The 20,174-nt window shown below is 40.5% G+C and overlaps 1 protein-coding gene across 3 annotated transcripts in view; it reads left to right on the forward strand.

Annotated features, from left to right (window-relative positions):
* The window catches only part of SLC1A7 (solute carrier family 1 member 7), a 51,633-nt gene extending 31,720 nt beyond the window's left edge, over positions 1-19,913 (forward strand). The window contains exons 6-11 of one of the 3 annotated variants that reach the window (XM_019291845.2): positions 800-899; positions 2,186-2,419; positions 9,025-9,219; positions 12,348-12,482; positions 16,404-16,503; positions 18,871-19,913. In XM_019291845.2, coding sequence (XP_019147390.1) covers positions 800-899; positions 2,186-2,419; positions 9,025-9,219; positions 12,348-12,482; positions 16,404-16,503; positions 18,871-19,029 — 923 coding nt within the window. In that variant the 3' untranslated portion in view covers positions 19,030-19,913. Of the gene's footprint in view, positions 1-799; positions 900-2,185; positions 2,420-9,024; positions 9,220-12,347; positions 12,483-16,403; positions 16,504-18,573 lie in introns of all 3 variants that reach the window. The other 2 variants (XM_019291844.3, XM_010408817.4) reach the window with 2 other exon arrangements.
* The last annotated feature ends 261 nt before the right edge of the window (positions 19,914-20,174 follow it).

The following is a 20,174-nucleotide window of genomic DNA, read 5'->3' on the forward strand; positions in this document are numbered from 1 at the left end:
GCCTGAGACGTGGCTCTGAGCTGTGGGCTCCAAGGGACAGAGCCCAGGCTCCTGCTAAAAGCAAGGACACTGCACATCCAGAGCTAGTGGCAGCATATATCCCACTGCCAGCCCCTGCTTCCCCAGACAGCTCCCCTCAAAGTCAAACTCCCTGGGTACAGCCGGTTTTTGAAGTGCTTCCTTGAGCAATTGACTCACTCACTTACAATCCTTTCAGGGAGGATAATTAGCTATAGGAAAATGTCATCTATTCATATGCATTAATGGAAACTAACACTGTCTGGTTAGGTGACACATCCCAGAGCTGTATTCATTTCCTTTCTGAGCAATGGGGGCACATAAATGGGTTTTATTTGCTTTCTTCTTTACTGGTTAGTCTTTATAGCAATTTGGCCTTTCTCCCCATGAAACTGCATTTCCTTACCTTCCCCAAAACTGCAAAGCTTGACTGATTATAAAGGTTAATTATTATCATGTAGACAGGAAGCTACCAAAAATATGACAGAGACTTCATTACTAACTCCCCATTACCAGAACAAACCTCAAAACCTGGCTTTGCCTTCCAAGTTCTCCTGGGTGTTGCCTGGTTGTAGGCAGAAACAGTTTCCTTCACTAGAAAATTATTCTCAGTTTGTCTTCCATGGATCACTCAGAGCAGGTAAATCCCTCCCAGGGCTCTATGACAGATGGTTAAGGACACAGGCTTGCTGCCAGGGGACTTTGAGTTACAGCAGGGAGGGAAAGCACTGGGGCTGTGTGTGAAGACCTGAGAAACTGAACCTGAATGCTTTGATTGCAGGCATAATGTTGGGAAGAATGGGGAACAGTGGCATCCCTTTGGTCAGCTTTTGCCAGTGTTTGAACGAATCTGTCATGAAGATAGTGGCAGTTGCTGTTTGGTAAGTAACTGTTTCAATAAGAAAATCAATATTTTTTTAAAAAGAGTAAGAACATTTCAACAGAAGAAAATGCACAGAAATCTCACAAATTTATTTCCAGGGAAATAAACGAGGGTGAACAACTCTTAGTTTTGCAGGGCCTCAGCATTTGAAGATGCACACACATCTGTCCCTGGTCTGTACTACCCTGTTGACAGGGTCAACCTCTGTGTTGTTACTCCCAAATAACAGAACATGGTATAGCTGGGTGGGGTGTGCTGAATGCCTTAAGGGCACTACTAATCCCTGGGCATGCCAAGAGGGATTAGAGCCACCCATACCACACAAGGGAGAAGCATGATGGGATGCTCTAGCTGGTACTTCCATCACTTCTAGCACTGCTGCAGACCCAGCCAGACCTGCCAACACGTCTGCCCAGAGGAACAGCAGGTGGCTGCCAACAAGAACCATCAGCTCTGCACCTTCTCTCCACTTCAGAATGTCCCTCACTGTGGCTCAGCCTGACGTGGGGCAGGGAACCACTACCAGCCTCTCTTTCCAGCTACGTGGTCCAATCTGACTGAGCTGGGTCAGGGAATGATTGCTTGGTTGGATACCAAAGGAGGTCGTTTATTTCTGGAAAAATGAGGAAGTTGTGTAAAGTCTCTGGAGATGGCACAGCTGCAAGTGGAAGATGGTTGGATACCCCCAGATTTTCTAACTTTTTTTAAATCTAAAGCTTTTTGGCATCCATGGCTTTGTATGTAGCTGTGCACAGAAGCACAACTGTTTTGATAAAGCACCTGTCCAGAGTGGATTCAGAAACTAACAATTCTTCTGCCTATTTATCTGCCCCAAATCAAACCCCCAGGCAGTCCAAGAGCACGTCTAATGTATGTTGGTGTTTCTCCTCTGTCTTCCAAAGGCAATATAAACGTTTACTTAAGAGCTTCCAATGAAAATCCATGAACAGTTACATGAGCACAAACACATGAGAGGAGTTTAAGATTTATTCCCCTTTTTCCCAGTAATTTACCTGCCTGAAGCTAAAACGTCAGAGCTGCCTTCAGAACCAAAACATTTTAAAGTCATTCTTTGCCAGCACCATAACCTCAGCCATGCTGAGGGGGACCCTGCAGAAAAAACTGTTCAGCCCAGTGCTCTGGGCACCCTCCTCTCGTGTGGAAACAGAACAGCCAAACGCAGACAGTGCTGTTACTGCACTGCCTCTGGAAGGATCTGCCAGTTCTTACTGTGTGAGGGGAGCGAGCTGTCTCCTAATAATGACTGTCTTTCTTTTTTCTCAGGTATTTTCCATTTGGAATTGTGTTCCTAATAGCTGGCAAAATCCTAGAAATGGATGACCCCTCGGCCATTGGGAAGAAGCTGGGTTTCTACGCCATTACGGTGGTGTGCGGCCTGGTGGTGCACGGGCTGTTTATTCTGCCAATGATGTACTTCTTCATCACCAAGAAGAATCCCATTGTCTTCATCAGAGGGATCCTTCAAGCCTTGCTCATTGCTCTGGCCACATCCTCCAGGTATTACAGAGTTTCTAGACAGATCCAATAAAATATTTGCTAGATCCTTACTACAGCTACCTCTTGGGAAGATCACACTATTGCTGTAGTGGAACAGATATTTCTGTATCTGAACAATGGTCTCTGTCCAATTCACTGGTATAAATTTAAAAAATGTGTGTCTCAACATTTGGAAGTTATGTGGGAGCCATTGGACAATGATTTTGTCACATTGTTTTCCCTTGGTTTAAAAAATATTGGACAAACCATTTTTTTTTGTAGAGGACTAGAAAGGGAATAAGTTCTTTTTCCATATAAAAAATATTGTGTTTCTACAAAGTTAATGTATATGAGGGACATGCAGTTTGTCCAGACTTCATTTTTGGTGTTAGTGGGGAACCTCTTATTTCAGTCATGTGGAAACATTTTATCCTTTCTACTCATCTTAGTCTTTGTCTCTTGGTACATTAAGAAAAGACTGTGGTTGCAAGCTATTGTCCAGCATTGGGAAAGTATTTAACTCTTCTGCTCAAGGAATAATATTTTTTGCACCCTTTTTAGGGAAGATGTACAATGAGTTTTAACCATAGCTGAACAAAGGTACGGTGAAAATGGGAACCAGCTTGTGAACTGGCTAGGAAAATGACTCCCAACATGGATAAAATGGTGCATGAGTTGTGCTTGAAAGGGCTGGAATTGCCTTGTGTGGAGCAAAGACAAGAATGACAATTAAAATCACATTTCTGTGTAGCCAATATGACAACACAGCTTCATGGCATCTGTGGCTGAAGGAATGTAGAGGAGTAAAAGAAAGGGGAGGAGGGAATTATTATTTCAGTACAGAAGGTATTGCATTTCCACTGTTACATTTTACAAGGTGTTTTCATGTATAATAGTTTGCTCCAAAATGACCTATAAAGAGCAGCATACTGAGAAATACAAAGTCAAGAAAAATTACATGGTGGGTGGTGTTTAAACTCTAATTATGCTTCAATAATTAAGGGAAGCTTTTTCATTAGAACATAAAAAGTTTGTAGCTTGAGATGTCAGCACATCCCCACATTCAAGTCAGATGAGAATTTTGCATTCAAAGATGTCAGTGTTGGAAAGGCTCATCAGGCTCACATTTGACACACTTGACTATCTGCCCTGCTTCTCTAGGAATTCTCTTTCTGAAGAATTTTATTGCTGACACAATTTTTTAATCTGTGCCGTTCCGTTCATTCCCTCTTTTTTTCTAGAAAGAGATAACTTTTACTAAAAATCCAATCTGAATATTTCTCTTTTTAGGAAAAGAAAAATATTTTGGTCCTTGTTTTATCTTTAGCATCTATAGAACTTTCATCAGGGAAGGTTTCATAAAGACTTAAAAGACCAGCACATATTTCACCATTTCAAAACATACTACTTTTCCTAATTTTTCATATTTTCTTCAGCATTGCATTTTGAGTTTATCATCAATTTAAGAGTCCTTTACTGATCTGGAAACTGATGAGAGAGAGGTGTCTGTCTCTGCTGAGCCTCTTCAAGGGAAACCAATCCTTACTTGAGGTTTTCTTCAGCCCCATTTCCTTACCCCAAGCTGATGTGGGAGTGCCTGCCAACAGTGGGGAATACACACGGAATTCAGCTTTCTCTTAAGCCTGTGCTGACTTTGACTCTCCTGGGCTCTGACTCCCAGTTAAGAGCCTGCCTCTGGGGATATCAAATGCTTTGAGACAGAACTTTCTCCCTTCAGCTGTGCAAGGAATAATTATTTATAGGCCCAGAGAGGGTGTAGTTTGGGAACAGAGCTCTGGCACCAGCTGGCAGCTCAGTCTGTCACCAAAACCACCAGCAGGACTTGCTACCAGATTTAGTATCTTTATTGAGAGACGCTAAAGTACCACCAAATTTAAGGTGAGTCTGGAGGAAAGGCTCTGAACATACAGATTTGGGCCTTGGACATTTTTGGATTTAGTTGTTTGTCCCTCCTTAAGAGTATGTATATTTTGCAAATCCAACACAGGCCCAACATGGTTTCCAATGTTTTTCTGCTCAAATAGCAGTGTCTTGTCTAGAAATAGCTGAACTTTTCACCTTTGTTACACTGAAAGGAATGGATACTGCACATAACTGAGCTGTTGCCAAAAGAACATGCACAAATAATTGGGGCTGGACAGCAGAGCTGCCTCTCCTGACAGTCAACACATCTGTATTTGGTTAAATAAGATTTGCCACAGGGGCATTATATAACACTTGTCATGTGGGTATTGGATTTTCAGATCATCCTAGAGAAGAATAAAGAGTTGATTTTAAGAATACTGATGTGTTTCTTGGAGAGTTTTCTGTGTTGGTTCAGGTCTACATCTAAAGATAGAAAGAAAATCACAGGCCAGTGTGCTGATACTCATTGCAGATAGTCTGCACCTGTGGAAAGCTTGTTTGTAAAGCTGGAGATCAAACTACAAGAGGCAAAAACAATACCATTTACAAAACCCAAGAATGTAACACAGGGAAACCTGAAAGCCACTAAGCAGCCATTGATGGAAATGATTTTACTGAATCTCAACATTATTTCTGCTTGTTTCCCTCTTGTGAAAGGTTCTGCACCCCATTCCCAGTCCCCTTATATTTCTCCAGAAATCCCAATCAAAGCAGTATTTTGGTTTGCACAGCCATCAGTGGAGAGGCAGGGGCAGATAAGCAGATCTTTTTCCTTTGGTGCATCATTTAGGACACAATGAACGTGCACAGGTCCTCCTTCCTGCATCACTGAGGGTGGGCACGTGCTGCCTTTGCCCACCCTGCTCTGGGGTGTCCAGGCTGCACAGCTGGGGGGATTCCTGACTCTGCTTTCTTCCCCCCACACTGCCCCTGATCTTGTCACCTCTTACCACACTGAAAAAGCAGAATTTGGCCTGCAGGCAAAATTCTTCATGATTTTAGCTTTCCTCATTCTAATGGCAAGAGGGAATTTTGGTTTTCTAGGTCATCTTTCCATATCATTAATGAATTAAAGCAGCATCTTTTCAGTGGGACATCCCATCAAAAGAAGCAATTTTCATCTTCTCTGAAGATGAATTATAAACCATGAGGTTTTCAAGGTTTTTGCTGCTTATGAAACACTAAGATCTTGGCTATTGCACAGTGTAAATTAAAGGCAGATTTAGACAGGGGAGATGAGATCAGTTTGCTGATTTTTTTGGAGCAAATATCAAAATGCATTTGAATGATAAGATAAACAGAGCAGGCTGAACAGCTGTTCTTCCACAGTGACTGGCTGTCTTTGTGGCTCTCACTAGTAAAAGCTTGGCCTGGGCCAGCATTAGCTTATGCTCAGTCTCTGCAGCTACAGCATTTTATTCCAAAATTGAGATTAGACTCTGAAAATGTATTTTTAATTGTCAGAGTTAATGCTGGGAGAAGATACTTCTCAGCTGAAAGCCTTGGGTCAGGTTTTACAAGACTTAACAGATTAAAATCAGTGCTTTAGAGTATTTTTTCCTCCTAATAAATATTAAATGTCAGGCTTTAATGTTACTGCTCCACTGTCTAATACTAGATAAAAGTACCTTTCAAGAAAAAACTTCACCTAATTCAACCTGAAAGACAAATGAGACAAATTATTTATTTGATAGTGTTTTTTATAATATTGAAATTATATATTAATATTACTCCAAAATTACAGTAGGAGCTTTTTTCCTTTGCCTCCTGAGAGTCACCAACAGCCAAAGCCTTGAATATGACATATTTTTCTGGTATGTGCCAGATGATAAATTATGAGTAAAAATGAACCATCATTAAACAAGACAACCTCTCCTAGGATACTCCACATAACTTCTGTCACCTGTATTCAGGAAAAGTTCATTTATATGAAAAAGGTGCTGAAAGGGTAATCAGGGATGTAAAGTAGCCTGTGCTAAGAAAGTAGAGGAATCCAAGACCTGGAAATTTGCTTCCTTTTTATATCTTGCATGTTTTTCATCATCATTGCACTTACATTCTGCCTGTTTTCTTTTTTATTTTATATTTAACAAACAACATATTTAACAAACAACCAATCCAATCTGTTATGTGCCTTAGAAATTTTACTTCAGTCAGCATAAAATTCAAATGAAAGACACACCTGACTCTGTGAGATAGTGCACAAGTTTAAAACTTGAATTCTTGCAAAAACAGTATCACAAAATCTATTTACAACAAAGGAAATAGATGGGGATTTTGCTGGTTGTGCCATTGTTATTAAGAGATTGTTTTGCATTATCTTTTTCACATCTCAACCAAATTGGAATATGTCAACCAGTTAAAATTTGCATATTTGACAGCTCAGCTCTCTGCCTTCAGAACAGGCAGACACTTAGGTTTAATATTCCGGTATGTCAGAGTGTGGGCAACGTGGAAAGGACTTGTAAGATCACCTTTTTTGTCCTCTTTTCCCCCCAGAGAAATTAGGCAGGGATTTGTTACAGAAAAGCCAAATGTCTGAGGGAAGACAGTCTTTAAAAACAAGTAACTCTCCAAAACTGAGTAGCTGCAGAAAAGGGAGACAATGAATAATAAGTTAAATAATTGTTTCTTGGCCAAGCTGCTAGTCAGAACATCTAGAAATGCTACTGAGTCTGCTTCTAGTTGCAGCTATTCCAGGGCTTTCAGTTCTACATTGTTTGTGAGCCACAGCCTTATCCTCTTCTTTTATGAACATTTTATGGTAAACACGACACAGAGAATTTCAGTCATTCACAAATAACTGTGTGAAAAATGACAGACATGCCCAAGAGAAAAATGACATCTCATGTGCAGCTTGGGGATTATGGGGTTATGCTTTGCTGTGTTTGTTTTTCAAAGTAAGTATTGATTAAATACTAGGACTGCCTGAATTAAAAGTTTAATATACCCCAGTTACGGGAGGTAATCAGATTCCCATTGCTCTCTTGCCTTTCCAGCATATTTAGATACTTAGAGAAAGATTTCTGTCTGGATTTTCAGGCAGTGACTGGCAGTTTGTAGTAAATCATTCAGCAGTCAGACTTCATGAAATTATAGAAAAGAGAGATATCATAATGAAAACATAGCCTTGTCTTTTTTGTTTTGTGTTTCCAGGGCAGGAAGCTACTTTTCCTTTCCAAACACTTTCCTCGAACAACAGCTTGCAAATACAAAATGACAACTCCTACTCATGGAAACATTTTGCTTATGTATTCCTGCAAGCTTGGGGTTGTGATTTTAGAGTTTTTTGAATCCCTCTGTGCTTTTATAGGACATTTGCAGCAACTGAGAAAGAAATTGCAGATCCAATGTGTTATCTTCAATTAAGAACAGATAATGATCATTACAAGGTTTAGGTACTGGAGCCACATTGTGATGTGTGGGTCACAACACACAGTGACAGAGCAATCTGACTGCCAAACCAGGGGAAAGACGCCTGGATTTCCTGTCTAAGGGCATGTAAATCACATGAGAACAGGACACTGAAGACCACAGTGTCACCATACCAATATTTCCCCTATAACTATCTTTTTTAGAGGTAACTCTGGAATAATTTTGAAGGAGTTTACTATATTACATTTAAATAGTCTCAGATACCGAGCAGTGTATTAAAATTGGTATAATAACAAGGAAAATATTTTGCCATTTGTTTTTTTTCTTCAGTAGTGTTACTTATTTTCCATACAAACTGATGTGCCATTAAAAATCCCCCTCATTCACCTGAATGCAGTTTCATTACTCATGACATATCAGTGAATGTGACCACTTGATAAAATGCAGAATGTGTACCAAAAAGCTGATAAAATATACAAATAAACACATTTCAATGTGTTACTATTTAAAAATGTGTGCCTTTTATTGAAAATGAGAACATTTCTGACCATATAGTATTTCGTTAATTGTCTTGGTCAAGGAAAACAAAACTTGGAAATATTTTTTAGGGTATGAAATTGTGAGTTAGAGTTTTGAAGGGATCAATTTAAAATAAGTACCTGTCAAATGGTCTTATACCATTCCATTATATTCCACACACATATGTCTCATTTACATATGTACACATTACTATATGACCTGCAATTATGTGGTTGGTATATGATCACACAAGGGACGTGGGTAGATCTGTCCCAGGGAGAAAAAGGGATTTTATATTCCTAACTACAGACGTTTTGTCTGCAATTTTTATTTTCAGGCAGCTGTTGAAAAGATCTTTGTCTAACCCCTTGCAGAAATAAAAAATTGTTTACATATGAGGTAGGCCTGGAAGGAAACATTTTTAGAAACCATGAGTGTACAAAAGTTTTCAGAGGTTTTAGTAGTAAGCTGCACAGGGTGTTGTTCCCTTTTCTTGCATTTGAGTGTACAACACTGCCTCTGTGGGATTTCTGTCCCTTTTCTTCTGAAACAGGGAAAGAGAGAAAAATATTTTTAATTTTTGGGAGCAAAATTAGCACTAACTCCAACATTTATACATGTAACTGTCCATAGCCTCCCTCAGGAGGAGCGCGGTCCCGGTAAGTGAGTCACATGCAGAGCAAGGAATGAGAAGCAGTGCTCAGATGGTTGTGTAGAATTTCCCCTGCCTAGACAAGGTTTGGTACAATTTATTAATTCCCCAGAAACAAAAATAACCCAATGTGTGCTTCTGTGCTGTTCTGCAGCTCAGCCACTTTGCCTATCACTTTCAAGTGCTTGCTGGAGAACAACCACGTGGACAGGAGGATTGCGCGGTTCGTGCTGCCCGTGGGAGCCACCATCAACATGGACGGGACGGCGCTGTACGAGGCGGTGGCCGCCATCTTCATCGCCCAAGTGAACAATTACGAGCTGGACTTTGGGCAGATTATTACCATAAGGTACAAAGCACAAATTCCATGTGCTGGGATTTGCTTGTCTGCATAGAATCATAAAATCTGCTGAGTTGGAAGGGACCCAACAGGATCATCACCTTGTTGAGTCTGAGGCACAACTCTTGTATGTAGCAATGTTAAGAACAAAACTCATGTTTGCTGTTATCAAAAAATGCATCCCTCATGGAAGGGGTGTTTCCAAGCAATGCAGAGATCAGGATTGCGCAAAGAGAAATTGTCCTGGTCCTGTTCAATAGATGTATGTGGACACCAGGAAATGTGCTTCTGTTTGAGGATAACTGTAATTTTTGCATTTAGGCAACCCATTGATCACTTCTAGAATTGGAACATTTTATTATTATTGGTGTTTAAAACACTATTTCAAACTTCACAATTGTTTTCAAGTCTGATTTGCATCTTTAAGTGAAAGGAAAAGGTTAAAAAGTTGCAAAACTGGAAGTCTTAGATCAAGTAACGGGGAATTGTGTGTGCCAGGAAGCTCTTGCAGGATTAAGGGGAAGAGGGAAGGAGGACAGATGCTACTATCAGGGTAGGTTTTCATGAAGATGTCAGATCACTCAGATGTTTTTTAATTGTCTTCTCTTCTGCTTGATAAAGAAGAAAACTTCATAAACAACCATGCTCTCAGTGGGTAGAGATTATTATAGCTGTGTACTCCATCCTTGAAAGGCCTGTAATGGATCCAAAAGACTAGAAGATCCAGCTGAACAATTACTGCCAGAATAACTCCAGTGACTGCCAAAGAATGCCTCAGGGACTGAAACCTGCAGGTTTCCAGCAGGGAACAAATGATTATAAAAACATTCCTCATAGTCAGAGCTTTGTGCAATATATTTGAGATCTGCTTAACTACCCACCCACTGACCTCACCACTGCCCCATTTACATTGCTGGGCCTTGCCCATCTTCTGCTGGACCCAAGAACCTTCATGACAAGAAGAGGAGAGTCCTGAAACCCCAGATGACAGCTGAGGTTTGCTAATGGGCTTCTGGCAAGACCTGGTTGGACTACAAAAAGAAGAAATAAATTGTGCCCATATGAGCTCTTGCTTCAGGCTTGCACTCTCTTTGAAAACTGTTGGAATGAGTCTGTGCTAAAATTTAGTCTTTTGTGATTTGGAATTTTGAGATTTTTTTAGCATGTGATGCTAAAATATGGCCCAGAGCATGAGCAGACATTACACACACTTTGAAGTAAAGAATAGTAATTTTTAAAATTAAGGAGAAGAAGGGTGATAGTAAATGGAAAGAATGTAAGCTCTACCTTTTCCTTAGCAGAATCCTCTCTTATCTCTTTATTTTTACTCCCCATATTAAGTGCTAGTACGTAACGACCAGACAGAAATAAAACAGCAGAATAAAAATGCAAGTAAAGATTGGAAAAAATCCAAGAAAAGAAAAAAAAGTAAAAACACTTACAAATGAGGAAGCTAAACAGGAAATCATGGTGGATTCAGTACCTTCAATGACTTAATCCAAGTTCTAACTGCATTCTATAGGCCAAACCTACCCCAGATCTTGATACTTTAGGACCTGGAGATTTAAAATTCAAATAATTCTGAATGCCAGGATATTTTTGCCAGAAGGAAAAAATTGTTAGACAAATACTCAGTCTACTTTGCTCACTGTTTGTAAAATCCAGGTTGGCAGTTTCTATCAATGCAAACATTGATGTAGCAGAGAAAGAGAGTAAAGATCATATTTCCATCAACTGAGCATCTTACAGAAAGAAACATCTACATTAAGGTGAAGATGGAATGGAATAGCACATGAGTTTGCTTGTAAAATCTTAGTTAAACAGTCCTGGTTTTGATCCCAATTAAGTCCTGAGACTTTGTGGCCTGATTTAAGAGGCAGAAGCAGTCCAGCACTAACTGGAGAGCCTTTTAATGTTCATTATACCTATCTGTTACTCAGCTACTGAGCTTCTGTCCTTTCCTACCTGTGCTCTATTACAATGTTATTAGGATGCTACACAAGTTAACTTTTGCAAAATGTAGTTTTAAGTCTTTCTCCTTCCCCAACACACCCACATGCTAATGTATTTTTTTATTGCAGAAAAGGGCTCTAGTTAGAAATACTGCTGCTGCTGTACTGGTACACAGTACAGCTGTAAGCAAGGGACTGGATATCCCTGTGTTTCAGTTTCCATAGGGGTGAATACCGTTATCCTCATTTTCCACAGGAGGTTAATGAGACTTAACTGCTTGCCAAAAGCTCTGACATTCTTGACTGATGAATGCAGAAGATTATCAATGTAAATGCTTTCTGTCATCCTTTTAAAACTGTCAACGTTTGGTTTTTTGTCTTTCTGCTAGATGGCTAGCCCTTGCAAGTTGCTAGTTGGGTGGAAATGAATATATCCAGTCACTTTTACTCCTGGAAAAAGGAATTGCATCCCTCCCTTAAAAATAACATTATGAAAAAAATGTTAAGCCTGCCAGGTCTACTCTTGCCCTTGTCTCCCATTCATTTCTGCTTGCCTGGCTAAAAAAATGATATGAAGGTCAAGTAAAAATACTTTCCAGAAACTGAAGCTGTACAGTCATATTCACGCTTGCTTCATATTCAGATCCAAGTATGCAAAGCCATGTGCTGTGCAAGGGCTTCACCCCTGGCCCAGCCTCTTTAACCTTGGCCTAGCCCTTGAGATGGATTGACAGGAAAGGCCCCAGGCAGGGCCAGCTGCGTATTTGCCAGGCACAGGAGCTGCCTGAGGTGACTCAAAGGTGGCTGCTGGGAGCTCGGCTGCCAAGGAGAAGCAGCAATGAGTGGGGCTGGCAGACTCCTGGCACACAGCGCTGGGTGGTGCTGTGATCCTTGAGAAGCTGGCCTAACTCAGAGAAGCCCACAGCCTGGCTGGCCCCTCTGCTCTGCAACTTTGATACTGCGAGAGAACTGAAACTGCCCCACCAGTGCCAAGGCTGCAAAGGCTCAGGATGACAATTCAGCCCTGGGCAGTTTAGCCTGTTCTTGCTATCTCACCTGCATTCTGTCCACAAAACACTGGCACTTCCGTGCAGTGGCTTGTGTAAGAAAGAGAATGGTTTAGAAACATGGTATGGTTTCTTGCAGAAAGTAAAGCTTATTCCTTTCTTTCTTTCTTTGTTAAAGTATCACAGCAACAGCTGCCAGCATAGGTGCTGCAGGCATCCCACAAGCTGGTCTGGTGACAATGGTCATTGTTCTCACCTCGGTGGGGCTCCCGACAGACGACATCACGTTGATTATTGCCGTCGACTGGGCACTGTAAGTAACACAAAGCTCTTGAGCTTTCCATGGTGGCAACTTTGCTAAAAAGATAAATGGTCTCCAGGGGTACAGTAGTACATATAATACAAATCTATAAAAGGCATAGGAAGTGATTATGTAATTTGAAATGGTGTTATTGTGGCCTCAAATTAAAAATTCTGCTGATGTGGACATTATATTGAAAAAGACAGACAAATGAGAGAGTCTAGATAAGTTTGGCAAATACATCTGGCATGGAAAGGCTGAAGAAGTGGAGTCCTTTTAGTCTAAAACCAGAGCAGGCTGAAAAGGTCACCACAGCAGCTTTTTACAAAGATAAGATTGTCCAGAAGAGGACATTGATCAATCTTCACATTCACAGGGAGGGAGGATGAAGAAGTAGAACAAAGTACCTACCTCAAGTCAGATCCCAAAAAAACTTAAGAAACATTTTTTTTCCAGAAGGATAGTCAGGCAATGGAAGTGGCTGCACCTAGCTAGGTTGGATGATGATCTTCAAGACAAGTTTGAAGGTTGGGCCAGACAAATGTGCTTAAGGTGCAACTCTGGCACCTTGCCTTGGACAAGGATAAGGGGCCAACATCCCTAGGAAACATGGTTTGCCTGCACTCTGCTTATCAGTTCACTGACATTTCAAAGCCACCATCTCAGCATAGTGAAGCACTCTGCTGGAGGCCTGAGCCACTGCTGAAGCCAGCAAGTATCACTGCCATCCCTCCACCCACACGAGCCATGACAGCCCAGTGATGGTGTGTGCTGTGTACAGCTACTGCTACTGCAACCCCAATACAGTCAGCCTGAGTGTTGGCACTAATAATGCCTTCCTTTCACCATGGATCCTGATGCAATTCTGTGCTCTCTCTGATTTCAGTGATAAATAGGGAGCAGCTGCTTGCAGCCCCCAGTTTTGCAAGTGCAGCCGTTCTGTAGAGAGGGCACTTTGCTGTATCCCTAATCACAGGGGATTTAACAGCATAGGCAGGGGCTGAAACTTAACACACTTGGGATGAAAGGGATTTGTACCACCCATGAGAAGAGCCACTTTAAAAATTTGTAAGGAGTGGTTTATTTGAACTCTCAACTTTTATGTAAATGCTGATGAATCAATCAATTTTGAATAGTCTAGGAAGATGAATCATGAAATACTGGCCCCTAGCCCATTAGCATGTCAATTAACTGCTTAATAGCATATGCATACACAAGGAAATGTCCAAATTATTTTTATTTGAGCTATATAAAATATATCTCCTTTAATACAGGGAGTTTCATTACATCAAGGTTCTGGGTAAAAATGTGTTACTAGTCCATTCTGTTATATATCCCTATTTTATTCAACTTTTAGCTACCTATTTTCTTGTACAAAGAATTGTGAGAAAAAGTATTTCCTGTTCAGTGTAATAGAATATTATTATTATTATTAGCATTAATAGGAGCCATAAATCTTGTGTTGTATGAATATTTTAAGACTGTATTACAAAAGCCTTTCCCCTCTATTGCTCAGTTTTTGCCCAGCTCTTGCAACATCAACATTTCATTGTTTTTCCAGTAAGCCTTCCAGCGTATATAGGAATTATGCTTCTTTTTGTCTTACACAACTTTTCAAAACAACAGAGAAAAAACTTTTCAGGCTATAGCTCCAGATGGTATTAAAAAGTGAGTAAGGAATAGACGCAATTTTCTGTCTTTTGCAGATGACCTTTCAAACAAAAAGTGTATTTCTGTATTTTGGCACTTGGTGGTTTCGAGAGCCTGCAGATGCAAAGTGTCAACATGGTTGACACGATGAATATTTTCAGTATTAGTTTTGGAAGTATTGGAGTATGAAGAACGCTTAAAGAAGGCTGGTTAGATGATCTCACGAGACTGAAATGCTCATTACAATGCACTGCAGGTATTAAAACTCTCTTAGGTAGCCATAACATGTATGTGACCTTCACACCTTTAGCTAGTGCTTAGAGACATAAAGAAGAAAATCAAAACGTTTCCCAGCTCATTAAACATGAGGTAAAAGTTTTGCATCTTTAATAATATCATCTACAGCTCAAATACCACTGCAACACCTGATACCTGACAAGTTTGCATGGAGACAAACGCCACCAGCAGCAGGGTGGCCTCTCAGTGGTGAAATGTCAGTGGTGCGTGCTGTGGTTCGACCCATGCATAGTGCAGACTGCTCCATACACTCAGAACATGGAACACAACTGGTCCAACAATATGCCAGGCAGTCCCTTTTCTTAAGAGTTTCAGTGTGGAGCACTGAAAAGTCCCATCTTTAGAAATTATACTAATCAGAGTTCAAAAGGGAATGCAAGCTCTTCAGCATTGCTCAAACAGCTTCTTCTCTACCATAGCTGAGTTGTTGCACAATCCAAAATTCACAACACTGAATATCTTTCCAAGAATTACTATTTGATAATCAAGCAAGGAAAAAAGTCAGTGTGTAACAGGAACTTTTATCAGTATGTGCTGTAACTGCTCTTTTCCCCTGTTTAACATGTTCTTCAAGGAAATTTTCTTCAAGGCAAAACCCAAAATCACAACAGCAGGAATTTAAAAAATTGATTGAGCAAACAAGTGTAGGACTGGGTCCTGGAATCAACAACCATGTCTAGGTGTAGGCTGTGGAATATTATTGCTGAAGTTACTTGCAGTTGCACGTACAATTTGGGTAACTCCACACACAAGCTTTCATGCAGGAACTTTCATGATATTTAAGCAGGCAACTGCATAAACATTTATATGCACTGAGTACCTGCCTAAAATATCTGAAAAAAAAACACCTCAGCACAGAGTTTCAATTCTTTTCTATATTAAGACACAGGATCAGAAATCTGGGCAGTGTTGATATTGGACCGTCACTGGCTTTAATAAGCCAAACATCTGGAGATTCCTGAACCTCTATTTTATAACCTACCTTTATAAATTAAGTTACTAATATGACAGAGTCTTCAGATGTATATGTTTTTCTTGGAAAATATGTAATTTATTTCAGACTTAGATGCTATATCATCTATTTGAAATCTCATCAATTTTAACTAATAGGTTCCAGGATGATTCAAGTGTAACACTTGTCTTTGACAGCCAGTTACTTTTCTCTATTTACAGTCTGTATTTTAACAGATTTATTTTCTAGACAGTGTGCAGAAGGTGTAAACAGGGAAGAAATCGCATAAGTGAATAAATGAAAAATAGTTAAACTATAATAAACTATATTAAATACAAACTACTGTCAAGCATACAAATTTAAATTGGAAAAGGTAACTGAAAATGAAGAATCTTTAAGAGCTACTGCACAGCCAGCATAAGAGGCAAAGTCACCACAGGTTTTACAGGAATTAATATTATTTAAATATGGTCAGTGGTTGCTTGGTTTGTGAGTGTAGTTACATAGCAATCTTCTGAATTATTTTGGTTGTATCCTGCCCATTCTACCAATACAATGATCTTAAGTAGCACTTTGGTTGCTGAGATTGGTACCATGATCACTAATACAAGGTACTGGTTGTGCTGGCTGACCTCTGCTTTCATTGAATTCAGACAGTTGGAGCACCAGTCTCCAAATCAGGCCATACTGCCAGACCTTAACAGATAAACTGGGACAGAGATGCAGCTGTGATGTGCTGTTCCACCTTTTCAGTGCTGAATCAGCTCACCTCTCTAGGAGGACACAGCTGCTCCACTTAGCTGTTACACAATAAAGTGTGTGGCAGCACAGCACACCAAGCTCAGAAAAGACTGGAAAACCCCACTGAGCTGCTCAATTACTAATGGATGCCTGATACCAAGCTTCTTTAAATTTCTAAACATTTTAGCTCATAAAAACAGCAAAACTGTCCTTCAGCCATAATTAACAGCTGATGGAGGCACAGGAATGTACCCAAGGAGCCAATAACTTACAATGACTGTTTCATTTTCCAGAGACAGGTTTAGAACAATGATCAATGTCCTGGGGGACGCGCTGGCTGCTGGGATCATGGCCCACATCTGCCGGAAGGAGTTTATCAAGGATGGTGACGAGGTAACCACACTGTGAGCCAGGGTGTGCCAGGGTGTGCTGGATTATGGCAAAGAACCTGTGAGCTCCCACATTTGGTTCCTCCAGTGTATAAAAGGTGTTTCAGAGAGGACAGAATTGGGCAATGTGCTTCTTAGCACATGGGGTGGAGGGATGTTTTTCCATGAGGTCATGTGAAAAGCCACTGGAGTTCAGGGCTTGCCAGCCAGCTGTGTCTGGCACACTGGGGATGGGAGCAGAAGCAGCTGCGCTGTCCTGCAATGCACAAGATGCTGGGACTGTGAGTGCCACACTCAGCACCCAGGTCCTGACTGGCCAGTAATTTGTCCTCGAAGTGTGACCAGCAACAGAGCAGAGTGACAAATGTCCTTGACTCCCTGTGTGTAGGGGGAGGTAAAGGTATCTATGAGTGTGTACATGCATAATCCATGTGCTCACCACAAAAGCAACTACCCTGGGTGTTGCAAGCCCCAGAGTCAGCATAATCTGAAGCCACCCTTGCAATAATTTTCTTTCCAGACTAGCACAAGCACATGACTCCATTCTAGATTTCATTCTCAGACATCTTCATGCCTTCTACATTTAATACAAGTCCCTCCTTACATCTCTGTTTTACCTCCTCTGTATCTTATTTCATACAGCACACATACCTCTGTATTCTGCCCCTGCCTCCTTCCACTCCTATGCATTTTCTCCTTCATCTTTGGCATGCATCACTAAGTCTTTCCTTATAACAGGAAGTCCTCAGTCCTTCCTTCAATCCTTGACAAAGGAGGTTCCTAATTCCATGAGCCCATCAGATTTGGAGGTGCTAATCTCCAACCATTTCAGCTCATGGCAGACTCTCATTATCTTTCTTCCACAAAAACAGAATAGTTCAGGCAGGAACATTTCTTCATCAGGACTAATTTTCACAAGGCATGTTTCATTTCTGTGCATCATCTATAGTATTCCACACAGATAGCAAAGTTTTGTTTCCATCATTATTTCTCTCATTCTGCAATCTTTCTGGTCAATCCCATTCACATGCCTTCCTGCAACATTCACTTAAAATTCCTGCTCTTTCAAGTTGTATGTAGAAAGACAAGCAGTGTCCTCTGAGGTACTTAGCACCTGCAGTAATTACTGATGACAGGATTAGGCCTGACTACATGGGCTACACATGCAGCTACCTACAAAACCCCTAAAATACAACCTATGGGTAAGGTACATCATCCATTACGAAGCCAGAAGTGTAGGCTGAGTTCCTGCATAACACAGGCCTCCTGACATTTCACTGCTGTATTTACAACTCAGTCAGAACTTAAGAAGAGATGTCTCAGTAATATAAAATCCTTCCTGAGGGATTATTTAGTCATCTGTGATGAGATTTTTCTTTGAATCATGCTCTGTAATGGTATTAAAATATACTGCTAGTCTGCCATACATTTTGGCTGCATAATTTGTGCAGTTAGTAATGTATACCCAAAAGCCGTATTTTCTCAGCTGCAAGCCCACCTCTTTTCTCTGCCAGTATTTACGTCTTACTTTCCCCATCAGAATCTGGTTTGATTTAAAGAACATTTCAATATTTAACTTTTGAATCAGTTAATAAAATCCCCTTTATTTCTTTCAAAGCAGTGCAAACTGAAGAGACAGGTGTTGGTTTACTGTGTTAGAAGAAAGGCATAAGGCAACAACAAATGGTTTATTTAATTACACCCAAGAGCAAGCACTGCCCAGAGCTCAGCACAGTGGCCATTGAGAGTCTACCTTTTGAAGTGAGCCCTGGAATTCTGGTCTCTATTTACCCTACTTATAACACTTTACCAATGGAAAGCAGCTGTTACCATAAGTGTAAGTCAAATTAGAGTTGTGACAGAATTTGCGTTTTCACACAGACTCCTTCACTTCGTGCACATGGTGTGCAAAGATGCCTTAGAGTATATGAGAAACAGCTTCTGGAAGTCTATGGAGGCTCTAGATAATCCTGGTGAATGTAAAGCAGCCCAGAGGCTTTCCAAGTAAAAATTCCCTTCCTGTTGTATACAGCAATCAGTGGCAGTATTCCAGATCTTAATGCTTTTCACATAGGTGCCATTGATCTGTGAAACTAAGCCTATTAACATCCATCAGATTGTGGCTTACCAGAGAAATGGTTGTGTGAAGACCATGAATGAATCTCGTGGACCAGAAACAGTGAAAGGGTTGCAGCACCATATACCCGTACAAGTGGAGCAAGAAGAAAGTCCAGTGGAGAATCACACTAAGAAATCCAACAGTAAAGATCACTGCACTATTGAAATAAATGAACTAGAAACAAATGTGTGACTGCTACACTCAGAGATATCTCACACCCCAGTGACCTGATACCCAATCTCTACCTCACAGCTGGAAGAAGGACTCTTTGCCTTGAACAGGAAAATGTGGAATTATCCCCACTCTGCTTGTACTGGAACCTGGAGACCAGCTGTGAACGTCAAGAAAGACACACAGCTTGCAAGAGACATGGGCTTCTTTAGGTGGAAGATTTTACTATTGAAAAATTAACTAATGGACTACTACTGTTTTATTCTGCACTCACTGACTTCAATATAGTATTTGACACTCCTTTGGCTTCTTTTTTTTAAAAGCTTTTTTTTATTTCACCCTTTTTGATTTTCTAACCAAAGCCTTTTTTTTTGTGAATCTCAGTAATTACAAACACTGTAGAATTTTTGCTATGTGATAATGTTTCACCAAAATTGCTAAAGATACTAATTTTGTCTAATATTCGCTAAATATAGTTTGTGCTTAGTTTTAGACCAGCAGTAAGAAAATCACACTGATTTCTTGATCTCAAGGGGTTACATCTATTCCTAAATAACAATCCAAGCAGAGGGGAAGTGAAGTGTGCATTTGTGCAAGAAAGGGCATTAAGGTAATTGTGATGGGCAGCCTTCAGAGACAGGCAGTCAAGTGTGATACCTAACACAAAGAACTCCGAGGTCATGTCAGAGCACAGTTTGCCTTCCAAGTGCCAGATTTATTAACCTTTTTTTAACCTAACCCTTCAGTAAAGTCAGTTCCGTGCACATGCAGTGGCAGAGGCAATGTGAGCCCTAATCCATAAGCACTGGTGCTAATGTGTCCTCTCCTGTAACCTATAGGTTGTTCTACTGTAAATATGTATAAACTCAAAGCTCAAGCTCATGAACCATGTGCTGCGTTCTAAGGGCAGACTGAACACGAACTGGAACCCGAGGATGCTGAGTTATAATGGGATTTTGTGAGGAGTTTGCTGTGGTAACTGCCCCGTTATTTCTCATCATTCGGTTGACAGATACTCCCTTTCCACTATCCACTGAATCTTTCACTTACAGTAAAATCTGCTGCATATGTTTCCAGTGTTTGTGATAGAGAACATTTTTAATAAACCTGCCATTTAAAAACAGGCTGTCTGTGCTCTTCTACTCTTAGTGTCTTCTTATGTCTCTGCTAAAATAGAGAGTGGAAGTGAGGAGACCTTTTGAAAAACTGGGATTTGATCCAGAGATTACATACCAGCTCATACCAATACACTTGACATATTATATTTAGCTACTTGTGACACAGCAGCTTGAGATACCATGTGCCTGGTATTTTAATATGCTCTTCTCATCTGTAGGGAAAAAATAACCCAGTCAAAAAGGACAATTTCTGCATTAACCAGAAGC

Source organism: Corvus cornix, chromosome 8 (assembly GCF_000738735.6).
Source record: "Corvus cornix cornix isolate S_Up_H32 chromosome 8, ASM73873v5, whole genome shotgun sequence".
NCBI lineage: Eukaryota > Metazoa > Chordata > Aves > Passeriformes > Corvidae > Corvus > Corvus cornix.